The sequence below is a fragment of the Delphinapterus leucas genome, chromosome 1 (genome assembly GCF_059928025.1).
Source record: "Delphinapterus leucas isolate spDelLeu-1000000601 "Yukka" chromosome 1, BTC_Dleu_Yukka2, whole genome shotgun sequence".
NCBI classification, from domain to species: Eukaryota; Metazoa; Chordata; class Mammalia; order Artiodactyla; family Monodontidae; genus Delphinapterus; species Delphinapterus leucas.
The window spans coordinates 40,098,883-40,115,223 of record NC_143129.1 but is presented as its reverse complement, the minus strand read 5'-3'; the positions used below and the strand labels follow the sequence as shown (position 1 = coordinate 40,115,223).

The 16,341-nt window shown below is 53.3% G+C and overlaps 1 protein-coding gene across 1 annotated transcript in view; it reads right to left on the bottom strand.

Moving 5' to 3' along the window:
• Positions 1-6,761: 6,761 nt before the first annotated feature.
• The window catches only part of NFASC (neurofascin), a 76,885-nt gene continuing 67,305 nt past the window's right edge, over positions 6,762-16,341 (bottom strand). The window contains exons 29-30 of the mRNA XM_089908345.1: positions 15,898-15,967; positions 6,762-12,429 (exon numbers count right to left, since the gene is read on the bottom strand). Of these exons, the coding sequence (XP_089764471.1) occupies positions 12,198-12,429; positions 15,898-15,967 (302 nt within the window). The 3' untranslated portion in view covers positions 6,762-12,197. The remainder of the gene's footprint in view (positions 12,430-15,897; positions 15,968-16,341) is intronic.

Here is a 16,341-nt window from a genome sequence, read left to right as displayed (position 1 = left end):
TTTTTTAGCTTCCACATATAAGTGATATCACGTCATATTTGCCTTTCTCTGACTTTCTGACTTCACTTAGTATGATATTCTCTAGGTCCATCCATCCCCAAAAAACTTTCTAACACTGGGATGTCAGACAAGTGACAGGGGAGCGGTGGAATCCATCTCAGGTGTCAGGGACCTGCCTGCCTGCTCTGGTGGCCAGACCTGGCTAAAGGTCCCCGGACAGATGGTCCTGGGGCACAGCTTTGTCCTTGCCTGGGAGACCCTCTGCTTCCTTGTTCCTGGAGCTGCAGCAGCTGAAGTATAGACGGGAGACTGGGGGTGGGGGGTCTGGGGACTCCGAGTCTTTGGAGGCCCTGGGCATCGGCCAGGGAGCCCCCGAGAGGAGGCAGTTGCCCGTCTGTCCATCGGAGAAGTGAACTGGCCATCAACCGATGGCCAGTCATGACTGGGAGGCGAGCAGGGCCAGAGGGCAAGGGGCAGCAGACAGATGCAAGGGGTCATGCTCCTCATTTGCTGGAGTGCCATCCCTTTCCTTGTCAAAAATCTTTCCGGGGGGCCAGCCAGCTGACAGATGCGCCTCGGAGGAGGGGGGGCTGCCGGCCTCCTCCCCGTTGGCCAGCCGTCCCTGGCTTCTTCCCCCTTCCCTGTTTCCCTGGAGCCTGCTACATTGTTAGCTGGCACCCCAGGGGACGGACTTCAGATGCAGGGAAGCGGGTGTGTATTTTGTTCTGTGGTGGTGGGGTCTCTGAACCAAGAACCTATTTGGCTAATGAAGTCGTAATTACTCCCGGCCTCACTAATAGGATGAAAGCCAGAGGCTCCCTTAAAAGCCACTGATGGACCCGCGAGAGTGTGCCTGACAGCTCTGAAGAGGGGCTGGACAATCAGAAATGGAAAGGGGTGGATGTTGTGGGGGGACTGGGGGTGGGAGGAAAGGGCTAAAGAGGCTCTGCCCTGGTCTGGGGCCTACCTGCTCCTGGGAATGAAAGTTATACCTACATATTCCTCAGTTTAGGATAAGACGAGTTTCCTGAGAATTATCGTATTGTCTCTTCTGCCCCCAACTTTCCCAAACTCAGCACAGCTTCCAGCTGTCTGCTTTGGTGGGAGATAGAGGGCCAGGGGGAGTCTAGGGCAGCTAAAAATCCCAAACTATTTCTACCTGTCTTTAGAATGAGTCTATTTATGTTTGTGTGTGTATATATATATATATATATATATATATATGTATATATATATTTTTTCTTTTTTTCCCCTCGAAAAACCTTCAGCCTTTTCAAATGCAGTCTGGTTGGCCATAATTTGAAATGTGAGCCTGCTTTCCCCAAGGAGGCCTCAGCTAATGTGGAAGGCAAGGGCGGGTCATTCACGGGGGGGTGTGGCAGAGCCAATTTGGATTTAGCGTTTGATGTGGGGAATCCATGGGATGAGGGGATGGACCAGGGCTCACACCAGCCCTCACATCCTGTGGGTCCAAGCTGCATGCACATAACTGAGAGGGGCTGGGGTGACTCCAAGGACCCTGACAACTAAAGACTGCCCCAGTGGCCCCTGTGCACACCCAGTCTGGCCCATATTCTCTCCCCTGCAGTTAGCCTGTGGCCTTGACTACCTCAGCCACACCAGGGCACAGCCCTGGGGAAAACTTGGGAAGGACGCCCATGTGGTTCAGGAAGAAGGACCTTTTGTTTTTGGCTTCCCATGGAGGTTGTTGCTGGACCTTGGGAGGGAGAAGGATGGCAGATTTTAGCTTCTCTGGACCTAAGAGCTGATTGCATCAATGATGGTCTTTGCCAAACTCCCCTTCCTTGGGGAGAGGTGTGTCAGTGTTGAGCAGGAAGGAGCCCTGAGTCTTATACCTGTGGCCTACAAGAGGTGGTTTCTCCTGTGCTGAGCTTGGGCATTGGGCTCCTGAATCTCAGGGGAAATGACCCCAGGTCATGAGTTGCTGTCGTGCCCTCTAGAGGCCTGTAGACTGGCCAGGCCTAGGGGGGACAAGTTGGGCACTTATGCTGAAGGCCAAGGGGAAGGGGAGGCAGGAAGTTCAAGAGAAGCTCCTTGGAGAGAGACAGACCTGTGGGCCAAGGTACTTACGAAAGGAGGGGTTTGAGCCTGGCTGGAAGGATGGGAAGGACTTTTGAAGGAAGGAGTCAAGGTCAGGGTGAACATTCTAGAAGGCAGGAGAAGGGGATTCATTCATTTATCTAAATTTAACAAATTATTATATAGTGCTTACTATGCATCAGGCATTTTTCATATTTTAACTAATTTGACCCTTACAACAACCTAAATGGTAGCTACAATTATAACCCCTGACTTATAGATGAAGAAGCTGAGGAAAGCAAGGTTAGGTAACTTGCCCAAGGTCACACAACTAGGACCTTACTGCCCTGTCTGCCCAGCCCTGGCTCTTTCTTGGTACTCAAGGCCGACTTGCAGAAGGATTAGCGCCTATGGCTTCCCTGCCCCTCATCACATGACCAGCGGCTGCATGGCACCCCAACCCTCTCCTGAGCTCTCCTGGGCTCTCTTGGGGTGGAGTCAGGAGCCCACATGTCCCGCTACAGCAGCGCAGAGCAGGAAGGGAAAAACCGTTGCCGGGTCCTGTGAAGAGCTGGCAGGGGCTGCTCTGGCATGAAGCCTTTGAAGCACGTCGCCAGGGCTAATTCTTCACAATGATGCCCATTCATACCCAAGTGTGGCAGTGAAAGCTGAGGTTTCAGAGTCAGACGGACCTGACAGCTGGTTCTGGCTTTGTCACCTACCTTGGGCAAGTTATTCAGCCATGTGGAGCCACAGTTTCCTCATGAGTAACAGGATAGAAAGCTACCTGCCTCAGACGGCTGGTGTGAGGTTAAGAGAACATTTGCATAAAGTGCGCAGCCCTCTGCTTTGCACAGTTGGCCGGCGTCAACATTATTAGTTACTCTTCTCCTAAGTCACTTGATGTAAATGCACGGTGACCCAAATACCAGCTGGTGCCCTCTTGCCTCTTTGACATCTACATATAAATGGCTTAGTTGCCTGCCAATTCCATGGTCTGTGGAAGTCAAAGTCTCTCCCGTAATTTTTGCTAATTCCTGAGGTCTTGTGCTCTGACCTCTACATTCTCCTGTGGTCCCTGCTTCATCCTGTGTCAATTTGGATGTAGAATTCGCCAACTTTGCTAGTTTTTATAAAACGTCTACTCACACGAAGCTAACTCATCAATTGGGTAGATTTGAGTGACAATTTGGGGGCACCAGGTAGGGCCACATCCCAGAGTGCCCAGCCTTCTCCTTGTGGCCCTCTAGTCTAGGGGTCCTCAAACTTCAGTCTGCCTCAGAATCACCTAGAGGGTTTGTCAAAACACAGATTTCAGAGTTTCTGAGACGGTAGATCAGGGTGGGGCCTGAGAATCTGCATTTTAATAAATTCCCTGGTGATTCTGATGCTGCTGGTCTAGGGACCATACTTGGAAACCACTACTCTAACCTTCCTTCTGCCTGTCTCTGCGCCTCAGCTGCCTTTTGCCCTGGATTGCTGCAGAGTTCTCAAATCTCTCCCCTCTGTTATGCAGGATTCTCTTGCTGCTATCTGCAAACTCCCTACCCAGACCAATCCTGGACCCTCCATTTAATAGGATTCAGCCCTGTTAGAGGGCAACTGTGATTTTAAATATATACTAAGTAATTTTGTTTGTCTGTTTCAGAGTGAACTACTCCCCTGCCCTCCAGACACAGCTCGCCCTCTGCTGTGGTCTCTTACTTGGGCCTGAGGGGTCAGAGTTCCTGTTTAGGGTGGGTAAGATGAGTTCCTGCGGAGCCTGAGCCAGGACTGAGAGTCTGTTTGTGGACCCTGCCAGACTGTTCCCTGTCTACACAAAGCTGTGCTTCTCTATCGTGGGGTCTGGGGCTAGTCAGCAGCAAGTTCTGGGGAGGGGGGGTGGGAGTGGGGGTGGGGAGCTGCGCCGCTGAGCCGCAGCTGTGGCTCCAAATTGCTCTGAGGCCCACTGCCTGGTCCGTGCTCCAGCAGGAACCAGCATCAAACAAATGGGCTCTGATGCATTAAGTGGGGAGAGGGTGGCTGAAATGGGCCCTCCCCCACCCGCATCCATCTAATACGGTGTTGAGCAGTAGAGGCTGACTTGATGAGAGGAGCCATAACGAATCCTCAGATTCCATCCCTTTGGGGGCAGCTGGGCAAGAGCGGGTATAGCCTTCACTCTTAATAAAGACTGGAAGATGACTTGTCCCCTCCCACTGGGTCAGTTAATCCAACTGCACGCTGGAGATTAGCATTTCTAATGGGCTGGGAGGCGCAGCCTTCAGAAGACAGGGATGAGGGATGACAGATATTCTGGGGTTTCCCGGGGCTCTGAAGGGAGGCGGGCCTCTCTTTGTTTGGCCTCAGTTAAATTGAGGTCGATGTTCTTCGAATAAGGTGGTCGCTTCATCTCTCCACTTCTGTCCCCTTGAGAGAGGGCTCCTGCTCTAAAAATGGGCCAGTGGACCCCCCAAATGTCATATCCAAGTCCAAAATCCAAATATCCAAAGAGGATGACACAAAAGTCTCGAATTCACCTGGCCACTTCTTTCCTTCAAAGCCACAAGCTGTCTCTGTCATTCATTCATCCACTTATTCACTCATATTCTTTCATTTTGTCCTTGCTCTGTGCCAGACTGGCCTGTAGATAGAGGTGAAAAAATGGTCTCTTACACTTAGGATGGTCACAATTTAGTGAAAGAAACAGACAGTAAATGTCATATGACAAGCCCCAGTGAGAGATAGAAAATAGGTGTTCTGGGGGCATAGCGAGGGGATCTCAACCAGACCGTGCTGGTGTGTGTGTGTGTGTGTGTGTGTGTGTGTGTGTGTACGTGTGTACTTGTGCGGTCATATCAGGATCAGGGAGGACTTCCTGAGACAGTGTCACCTGCACTTCCTGTTAAAGATGTGTGACCCAGCACGGAGGCCACAGCCTGCCTTCCAGGAGCCCAGAGAGATGATCTGTAAGGAGAAAGGTGATTACAGAGGTATGAGAGCCTGGAATCAGGACTTACAAGTCTTGGTTGTGAGCATCAACTCCAGGGATTATGAATTATCCAGAGGGAGGGGGGTCTGGAAGGTTGAGAGGAGAATATTCCAAGCGGACTCACCTTTGGGCCATAATTCATTTGTTGAACCCACAGTGTTGAGCCTGCTGTCCTGGACACTATCACATTGCTTTTGTTACCTGACTGTCGCCCATGACAGTCTGAATTTCCTGAGGACTGGAATTCTATCCTACTTACTTTATGTCATTAATTGGCCCAGAGTAGGTTATTAATAGGTGCTTTTTGAGCTCAATTGAATTTCCGAAGTTGAGGAGTCTGAGAAACCATTGCATGTCAAGGGAGCTGGAAATAGCTTGAAATGGCTAGAATTTAGGGTATATGTGAGGAGTAGTAAAAAAAAAAAAATGAGGCTGCAGATGTAAGGTCTAACATGTCAAACCATGGAGTTTAGATTTTATCCTATTATAGCAAACAAGGTTATTATAGCAAACAAGGTTATTGTAGCAAACTTAAAGTTTTCCAGTAAAGGAGTGACATGATCAGATTTGTATTTTAGAAGACCCTTTTGGCTACAGTTTCAAGGGGGAGTAGGCAACACAGGAGGCAAGGACACTGTCAATTCAGGATGAGGCCTTGGACTAATGGAGGGACAGTGCAAGTGGACACAAGGAGCAAATTTCTGAGACAATCTGTGAACTTGAGAATGATAAGGTCTTTCTCATATTCCAATAAGTGAATAGGGAGGTTCAGAGGTGGTATGTGATAAACCCAACGAGTTATTCAGAAGGAGCCAGACCTGGAAATAAGGTCTTATTTTAATCTAATGAAGCAATAACCCCTCAAGTCAATGACCTTTTCTGAAGGAAGAATAAACACAGGTGGCTTGGATAGTTACTTTGCAGTTCTTTGTCCGAGAGATTTGGGTCTACATTTGCGGGGGAATCTTTTTGCCCTTATTTCCCATTACTGCCTACAAGCCACTAGTTATCTTTCTACACAAGCAGAACCACTCTACTCCCCACACTAACCTGAGGAAAGGGAGGGGGCTTACAGTGTCTGGGTGCATCCTCACGCTGCCTGGGTGACGGTCTTCAGCCACTCCTCAGGGGAAATGTGCACAACTACAGGCCAAAGTATCAAGAAAGGCGGCGTGGTGAAACTTAAGCGGTGTCCCTAACCAACACAGCCCTCTCTGTTTCCTTCCCTTCTCTACTCGCTTGTTGATTGAGATTCCTTTGAGTCTATTAAGAGGGGGGTTTGGTTTGTTGTAAGCAGTTTTATTCATCCTTTCAACGATATGAAATGTCTGTTCTGTGTCAGGCACAAGGCAGGGCATATGCCAGTGTTCTCACATCTCAGGGCAGGCAGGGCTGCAAAGGAGGAGCGGCTAGGAGGCAGAGCTTCACTGCACATTCCTTTCCTTCTCCCAACATCCCAACACGGCCCTTCTTAACAGGTGGTTGTGCACAAGCACACGTCAGTTGCATTGAATCAGGGGTGTCTCCATGGCTGAGCACATTCCTATACCACTCGTTCTACCTTGAAAACACTAACTGTGCCAATGAGTTTTCCAAGATAACACCAACTTCAAGATGGGGGCTGGTATCGCGGAATTTCTGGGTATGCTGTCTGGTGCCCATGAAAAACCCCATGATTCATTTCTGTCATTAATCCCCAGACATCCCTCTTCTACCCACTAAGGAAAATGAACAAATTACATGGCCAGAGTCCATTTTGAACAACTTTTATTATACGTTTAGTGTTCTCTATACAAAAGAAATCAGTTTTTCTTTTTACAGTGATTCAAAAAAAATTCTGAATAATTTGGCCTTTTCATTGCTCATGCAGTCGTTTATAAGTCCACATATTAGATGGTCCTCACGACCCAGAAGCCTTCCCTGCTGAAGGTCGAGCGTGACACCCTCAGATATGCATCTGTCACTGACAACGTTGGTTAATGCAAAACAACTCGCAAAAAGGAAAGAACACGATGTGAGAGGGGTTAAAACAAGGTGTGCCATGGTGAGTTAAATATTTAACCAATGGAAGAAAAGATCAGACCAATTTGTGGGTGTGTGGGTAGGTGGGTGTGTGGGTAGGTGGGAAGGGATGGAGACATTCGGAAAAGATTTCCCCACTGAAAGGAACAAACTGGAAAATGTGTGTGTTGAAGGGAGGTGAAGGGCAAGAGGTCCTCCAGGGCCCAGCATGGGTGAGGGTGGGACCAGGACAGAAGGTGGCCATGCCACAGACAACTGATGCTCAGTGCAGGAGGATGTGAGGTTGGCAAAGAGCTGAGAGCTGGGCAGAGGGACAACACTGACTGAGGACGTCGAATTTGGGAATCAGAAAGGAGAGCAGGGCAGGGTCACCTGATCTGCATCCTTTTTGAAAAAGAAACAGAGAAGTGCACAAAATTCTGGATTTCTTCTCCCAGATTTTTGTATTTATTGCTTCACTGAAGTCTTTACACGTGCTGACCTCCAGCCCAGCAAATCCCGGGGGGGTTGGGGAGCTTCCATGGGCCCTGCTGCCCCTCGGCACCCTGCGGCCGTCGCTCTTCCGAGGGACACAGTATGCTGGGGGCGCGATGCATTACGAAGCGAGAGACACCACCCTAGGGGATACTCTAGGCTTCATGGTGACAAACACCAATCAGCTCGTCACTCTCTTCTCCTGGCTTGGGTCTCCCCTGAACAGCACGGCTGGTTCACCACAGGCTGGCACAGACTGGCTGATCTGGGACTCAGAAAAATCCGCTGATTTCATCTGTGGAGGTGTATGGGGATGTGGGAGACGTGGAAAGAGACGTGGGAGACAGTGAACCAGCAGGCCAGATCTTAAGTAACACCACTGCTCCCAAGGCGGCAGCTGCAGTGAGATGAAAGAACACTGAACAAGGAGTCAGAAGGCCTGAGCTCAAGCCCTACCTCACCTTGATTTACTAGCTGTGTGACCTTGGGCAAGTCCCTTTACCTCCCTGGATGTTAGCTTACGATGAGTACTTTCAATCAGATCAGCTCTGTGATCCTTCTGCATGCTGAGATCTGATCCTGTCTTAAGCTAGACAGCTTTGTACCTGTTTCACTTCCATCCTTATCGTTACAAAACATCCATTTAATACTAATGTACTGCTAGAGGGGCACTGGTTTTGGGTGTGGCTTGAGATACTGGGTGGTGGGGTCTGGTGGCTTCCCTGGACAGCTGTCCTCCTTTCCCTCTGTTCCTTCTCAGAACCCGTTCTTAGTAGGGGAGGGAAGGAAAGGGCACTGCCCTGGCTTGGGCTGGGCAGGCTGGGGACAGCCACAAGGTTGACTTGAACTCCCATGGGGTGGCCCCTGCCTGGTTTCAAGGAGGGGCTGCCCAGGATTTGGGCTCTGCCCGGGGCACTGAGTGTCCTCCTGACATTTCAAGCTCTTTGTTTCATTCGTTTGACTCCTCTGATTTTCTATTTTAATCAGGGATCTCCCTATATGCTACTCTTAAGCCACCATGTAAAGATCAACTAGGATCCACAGGGTGATTTCTTTCCAGTGGACCTAGCTGGGTGGAACGAATTACAACACGGGCTTGTGTGTGTGTGGCAGGGGCTGGTGCAGTGGTGATCGAGGTATCACGGGCGGGGAGTGTGCTCTGTGCCCTCCCGCTGAGAAGTGATTCCTGACACCTGCCCCACCAGCTGAGCGCCCAGGAAGCCTCGCCTTTTCAGCGTGTTAGTGGAGCAGCCTTGCAAAGACTGAGGCAAGGGTGTGTGAAATCCCCACGGCTCTCGTCACACGGGCTGTTTGGGATGCTCTGTGACTTGGCTCTGATACTGCAAAGAGCCCCAGGAGCCTTAAAAAGCCGCTGCCCGTGCTGTTCCTGGGGAAAATTCGCTCTCCTTCGGATCAGACTCTGTCTCTCTTGGTTTTGCCTCCAAGAATTGCCCAAGTGGGGCCCAGCGTGGGCAGCCTCCTTCCCCTGCCCTGAGTTGTGCACGGCACCCCACACAGCCCTTCACATTTCATCTCCAGCGGGCCTGGCTATGGACTCATCCTCTTCAAGACAAGGTCGTAATCTGGATTGCTCCCCCGAAAGTGCCGCCCCGCAAAGGCGCCTGCCACTAGGTCTGCTGTGAGTGTGCCGGTGTGGCTGCCGGCTGTGTGCAGGGAGGCAGTCCAGCGGCTGGAAAAGCCACAGATATCTGTGGGTCTGTTCCCACCCCTTTTCCAGGGCTAACTGCGTGCACGGAAACCATGAAAGCACTGTCTGGGCCCAGGCAGCGGTCCCCTTGCAGGGTGATTAGTACTGGCACCAGCAGCCTCTCGGACCTTGGGACTGAGACCTTGGGACCTGCCAGGGAGGGGGTAGACCAAATGCCTCTGACCCCTCAGGGCGAAGGCAACGGACGAGGGAAGTGGCTACTTTTCAGCTGAAACTCAACCATCTCCCCAAAAGCAAGGTAAGGAAAGAAGGGTCCCATTCACAACGACCCAGGCAAGGTGAGAGGCAGCTGTCCCCCGGCCCTGCAGTGGTGCCCTCCCCAGACACTGGCCTCCCCGCTCCTTTAGCTGGGCCCATGCCCCTCCGTGGGGACAGGTTTTCAAAGGAGGGACTGACTAGGGGAGACAGAGGCACCAAAATACAGACAAGTTCAGCAACTTGGCCCAAGGGGCAGAGAAGAGAGGCTCAGGCAGCAGGACTGCCCCTGTCTTGACCAGTCTTCAGGACCAAGTTCCCGCTCCAAAGCTCTTCCCTTTGAGCCTGGAGCCACTGGCGGCTTAAGCACTCAGTGCCAACCAATGCCAACCGATGCCACTCTGTCCCAAGACTCAGTTCCACGACTGTCAGCCCTTCCCCCATCATCAGTTGTGTGGAGGACTTTCCTGAGGCAGAGGGACGGGTGTGACATCTTACAGTCCATCCTGCCCAAAGAGCTTACTTCCGGTGCACTGAGCTTACTAGTGCGTCCTGTGCAATATGGAGTGAGGGCCTGAGAGGCTGACTGCTCTGCTCAGATCCAGAGTGTTTTCTGGAAAGGCCGGTCCTTTAATTCAGCTCACAGGCACACTTCCCTGACATTCCCTAGGCTACAGGAATGCCCAGCAGTATCCAGGCAGGTGGAGGAGGAAAGGCAGGGGAGGGGACCCCTGAGCTGGCTCCCTAGTCCCCTACTATTCGCCCTGTCCCCCATCATCACGAGAGAGCTTCCCCCCAGGCTTCCGGGCAGCACACCTGGCTACGGCTTGGACCAAAGGACAGTTACTCGCTCAGGTTCAGACAACATAACTGGCTCAGCTCTGGGCTACATTTTCTCACCTGCAGACAGAGTAGTTGTGCCTATGGGCTTGACCTTCAACTGACTGATTATTAAGTGATGCAAGCATTGCTAATACCTTTGCGGCTTAAACAGGTGGCAAACGATGCTTTAATAATGTCTCTGAAGGACACAGCCTTGCTCCTGCCCAGGTCGCCTGGCAAGAAGCTGGAGGCTCCAATCAGAGGCTGTGTCTGTGGCAGGTGGTCCACTACTGGGGGTCAGCTTCACCCTCCTGAAACCGACTTTAGCTGCAGCAACAGCTGAAGGGTTACTCTTAGGCTCTAGATCTCTCTCTTTCTCTCTGAGGCTAGGTACCTTTGGTTTCAAAATGGAATAGGTGGGGAGCGTGAAGGCAGTGCCTTGGGTCTCAGAGAACTGCAGGTCTGCGAGTGTCTCCATCTGGGGCAACGGGCTGCAGGACACATTTTGAGTGGCTGCTTCTGGTTCTGCTGTGATGCTTGCATAGGCCGCCCCATTCTCCTTGAGACTGATGTCACTGGAGGCTTCAAGGCTTGCAGGGAGGGGCTGGGAACCTGGGAACTGCAGGGACAGGTCAGAGCTGCATAAGGCATACGAAGAGCACTCCCAGGCCAGGCTTTACAGCACTGCTGGGGGGGGGGGGAGGGTCTCCTGATAGGTAAATACCCTAAGGAAAGGACACACCGGCTCAGTCTTGGGGGCAGCAGGGCCCCATCCACACGCCATAAAACACCAGTTTCAACATCATACAGGAGCTGCTATCTGCTAGAGACGAAAGGGGGAGCAGTGCTTTCCACCCCCAAGCACACCGGCACAGCCTTCACATCGCAGGGGTCCATCTCCTGGAGGGCAGCAGCACAGACCCTGACCAGGTGGGAGGCACCCTCTACTCTGGATGCAGTGGGTGTGGTCCTCTCTCCCACATCCTGAGTTTCACTGATGGGGAGGCAGGAAGTCCAAACCTAGCCCTTTCCTTCTCTCTCGAGGTGGGCAAAGCTCCCTAGGGACGGACGCCTGGTTTTCCTCTGCTTGAGGTACACAGTCACTGGAGCTGAAGTCCTTCCCGCTCCTGTTCCTTAAACTCCTTCAGTCATTGCAGCTTTCGTCTCAGACACTCCAGAGGCAGGGGCAGGGTAAGAGCCAGGAGCAAGAGGTAAGCCCACCTCCCAACTGCACCAGAGCAAGGCAAGGAGGCCTGCTTACCCTCTCCCTGCCAAAAATACTGTCATTTTCCAGAAAGGAGCCAAGCCCAGCTCAGCAACTGACAAGGCTGAGGTGGATGGGTTGGGGGCCAGGGGAGGCATCTGGCGAGAAAGGCATCCTTCGGAAATACGTTGGCCCAGCTGCGGTTTGAATACTATAGCTTTTCTATATGTTCGTTTACGGATCAATCCTTTTTTTGCCTATCTATCTCTGAATTTCCTGGGGGAGAATCCACCTATTCTTTCTTTTTTTCCAGGGACATTTCTTCAAAAGGAAAAGAAAATGGAGATGTTGGGTCTGGAGGAGAAGACCCACAAAGCAAAAATAAAGACAATGAGTAAGTACCGTAACCAACAGAAACTGGTGAGTGTGTGTGTTGAGGTCAAGGGCAGGCAGTGTGGGTAGAGGCTGGGGGTGGCTGTGAGGCTGAGCAAGGGACCTGGGCTCCCTCCAGCTGAGCTTAGCCATGGCTCCAGCTCGCCCACCGGTGGCACCCCGGGGGGGTCATCGGGAGGGGGCTTGCGGTTGGCTGGGTGGTCACTGGTCCTCACAGCTTGGCAGACTCCCATGTTGTACCCTTGTCCCTGAAGGTGGTGGCGGCTTTGTGGTAGGTCTGCAGTGGCTCGTCTCCCCCTCTCCCCTCCTTCTACTTGCAAGGTAGTGGCTGTGCCTGGGGGGCTCTGTTAGGCCAGAGAATAGATGGCGTTGACAGGAGATGTGGCCTCTGAGCTTTCGTTGCCCTCTGTCTCTTCCTTGTCCTTTTTGACTGTGTACTGGCCGATGAAGGAGCCGTCCTCATTGAACTGTCCCTCGCCGCCCTCGCCATAGTCCACCAGGCTGTCATCACTCTCCTGCTGCTTGATGGTGCCATCCAGGGACGTCTGGCTGCCCTGCAAGGGCTTGTTGTCCTCGTCACTGGATGGAGAGAGGACAGAGAGTCAGGGCTGGCCCACCCAGCGCAGCCCAAACCCGGGCCGGGCGGAGGAGGGCCTCCAGCCTCTTGCCAGGCATGCGTACCACACAGCTCAGAGAGGACGGGACCTCAGGGATGACCCAGATCAGCCCTCACTCCCCTCCCCGTCCGGCCAGTTCTGCAGAAGGGAAGCTGAGGCCTCGAGAGGACAGCATCGTCTCCCAGGCGAGGGGCAAGCTGGTGCAGAGCTGGGATGGACCCACACTCCTGGACGCTGGGTCTGGGGTCCTCTCCGGGAAGCTGGGTGACTCTCCGGGATGGAAGCAGGCAGAGGACGCCACCCCATGGTGAGGCAGAGCCAGCCGCTTGTAGACCAGGGGGACAGGAAGGGTCAAAGAAGGGGAGTCAAGGACTTGGAGCTCTGGTCCCACGTGTGTCACTGTGTGGTTCTGCAGCCTTGGGAAAGCCCTTCCCTCTTACTGGGCCTTAGTTCCTCCATCAGGAGGGTTCAACTAGCTTTGACTGTCTGTGATCTGTGACTGTCTCTGGAAAGACTCTGCTCTTGACAAAAAGCAAGGGTCTGGGCCTTAAAGGGACAAACCTCTCCCTGCCTTTCCCTTTCTTTGTCTTGGTGGTGTTCCTCTCAGTTCTGGCTTATCCACAAACAGATGCTGTTGTTTCAGGGCTAGCAAGTGATGGAGGGAGGAGGGGGGGACATGCAAATGAGATAGGAGGGGCCAGCAACTTGAGACAAAACCAGCAAGGCTCAGAGGATCCAGCTTAGCCCCCCTCTGAGGCCCCAGGTCCTGCCCTCAAGCTCCTCTCATGCAAGGAGAGCTGGTAGTTAAAGTGGCATCTACCCACTGGGGTGCCTGCTGTGCCCCCAGGAAGTGAGATACCCCGAGTGGGCCGGCATCTGCTCAGGCACCACATCCCTTCCCCTGGCTCTTCTAGGCTCAGAGGCGGGGACCAGGTGCTGCTGGCTGCACTTCAGAGGAGAGACGAGGTCCCGGCAGGGGGCAGCCGGACCAGCAGTGGGCATCTGGGTCGCGGCAGGCACGACCACAGCGGTGCCAGGCAGTCTGAGCAGACACCCCCCGCCCCCACTCCCCTGCCCCAGGCCACACTTAGCCCTTCCTGGGCTTGTGGCAAACCACCGGCTGAGTTGCCATTAGAGTGGGCCGTGAGTTCTCACTTCTAACCGCAGTGCAGGTCAAAGACAGCTGTCGGGGGAGGGCCGCGAGCCAGAGGAGCTAGGCGTCAGGAGATGGAGAGCTATTAGCCCACTGCCCCCATGAGCTGAGTGAATGCGGCCCGTTACCCTGCTTAACTGTGTTCTCTGACGGCAGTGCTGTGTGAGGGGCAGCTGAGTGAGGGAAGTGGGTGTCTGGGGTTATGCTGTATTTGTTCAGGGGGTGGAATTCACGTTTTGAGAACCAGCAGATTCTAATGACCAGGCTCCTTACCCTACTTGCCAGTGTTTTTCACAGGCACCCTCTCCCCAGTGCCCTCCATTCCCCCTGCAAGGGAGTGACAATTGTGTCTATGTGGTTCTCGGGAATTCCAGGCCCCCAAGCTAAATGCAATCACTGAACAGGGTGGCCCAGTGGGGGTGGGAGGGGTCCTTAGTGTGTCAGGTTCTTGTGGGGAAAGAGGATCTAGGTCTTCCCTCCTAAGGGAAGCCTGAAAGAAACCCAATGACTGTGGCCCCCTGGTCCAGCCACCTGTTAGCCTACCTTCCAGGAGACCTTCGAGGACCAGGTGGACAGACAAGGGAGAGAGAAGCAGAGAGAGACACACCAGAGAGGTGCCTGGGCAGCGAGGTCCCAGATGAGCAGGGTGAGCCAGACCCCCAGCCTGTCCCACCCAGAAACTTGGTTTTTCCTCTAATGTATTAATTTCTCCCCTTTCCCAGTTTCGGACTCTTGGACTCATCCAAGTGGGGGCTCTAGGATGGATGCCGCAGGCCTCCCCAGAGCCGAAGCCAAGGGGTGTGTATGTGCGTGCGCGTGTGTGTGTACATGTGTGTGCGTGGTGTGGAAGCCCGTGCGTGCTGCACCAGTATATGTGTATCCAGCCTCAGTGTCGGTGGGTCAGGGGGTTGGGGTGGTGAGGCAGGTGTTTTCGCCCAACAGCTTTGGTGTCTGGTGGAGGAGAGGTACCTGAGGAAGTGGCTTCTCATAGCGCAGGTTACCTGGCCCTGTATTTGAGGAGGTCCTCACCCTTCCTCACGCTGCACTGAGGGCCTGGGGAGAGAAGGCCCAGGGCCTTTGGAACTGATGGCCAGAGGATAGCTCCTGGCCCATGGGGAAGCTGGGCCCCACCAAGGGTGCTGAGGACAGCCTGGGGCGGGGGGGGGTGTGTGTCTCTCGTGCTTGTTCTTTGGGAGGCTCCTGGGGATGCATGAATTGGATGGATAGACAGGGTCTATAAGCTGCCAGACGGGCTCCTGTGTGGGCAGAGGCTCTGCCGCCCATCGATCTGATCCTGTTTGAGAGGCTGCAGATGGGCAGAGTGGCGGAGGCCCAAGACAGGATAAGGAGAGGTCAGAGGAGGATGGGGTGACCTGGCCCCAGAGAGTGACTTGGTGGGGGTGGGGAAGGAGGGCTCCAATCAGAACATTTCCTCCCTTTGCACTTGGCCTGGGAACGAGACCTCCATGACTCACCCTGCACCATTCCTTTACTCAAAGCGTACTTGCCAATAAAATGGACAGATTACAACTTTTGTTAAGCCAGATACAAAGGCCTGTCCAGATCTGAGAGGGAGCATGGGCATAGGACAGTGGCAGTAGCTGGACGCCGGTAGCTGGACGTTGGGCCCCTGGGCTCTCCAGTTCTGCACTAGCTCACTGAGTGGACAGCACAGGAATCTTCCAGGTCACTTCCCAGCCTGGGCCTTGGTCTTCTCATCTGGGACACAGGCACTGGACCAAATGCCTCTCCAAGGCCTATTCCAAGCTGCAGCCCAGAGAAGTCATTCTAGTTCCTGAGGAAAAGGCCTAGAACACCTCCCCATGCCCCCTTCATCCCTCACCTAGTTGAGTTTTAAAGACGTTACAACTTCCCCAGGTCATCATCTTCAGAGTTAAGGTGGGGTGTAGGCAGAGAGCAAGCTGAGAGCAGAGCTCATTTCACAGCAAGGGGGGGCCTGGGTGCGCTTTCAGAGCAAAAAGGTGGAAACACACGTACAAAGATGCAATAAATCTGAGTTGTGCAGTTGAATGAATGAAATGCTGTTCATCGAATGAGTGTAAGTGTGTTGGGCAGTGCGCGCCATCCCCGGGGGTATGGGGGGGGGGGTGCTGTGACAGAGGCGGAGGTGACAGCCTGATGGGTGAGGACATCCGTGCAGTAGCGTCTCAGCCCAGCTGAGCAGCTCTGAGGGAAGGGGGCTGCCTCAGGGGGGGTGAGGAGAACCCACCTGACAAGGGGTGCTCTGTGTGAACAGGAGTCAAGGAGATCGCGCACCTGTAATCAAAGGAGCCATCCTCTTCTTTGGGGTCTTCAGGGCCAAGGGGAACATCCTTCTTTTCTCGCACTTGGTCAGTAGGGGAAGCAAAGACACAGACGTCATGATTGAGCGTGCTCGAGCTCTGCGGGGCCCCAAAGTACAGCCAAAGAAGCCGCCTCTGGGTTCCATGACTCTCCCTCTTAACAAGGCCCCATCCATGCCCCCCTTGTTCTTGCCTCCCACGGTTGATCGGGTGCCAAGTGAATTCTGCTTCCTCCTCCCCGTCACTGGGGCTTTTCTTACATCTCCACTGACAACTGAAATCTCCCCCGACCCGGCTCCCCACCACCGCTCCATGAGGTCTTCTCCAAACACCAAATGGATGCGATCCTTGGCACCTTTCTTTTTTTCTTTTTTCTTTTGGCTGCGGCACTCGGCATACTAGATCTTAGTTCCCTGAC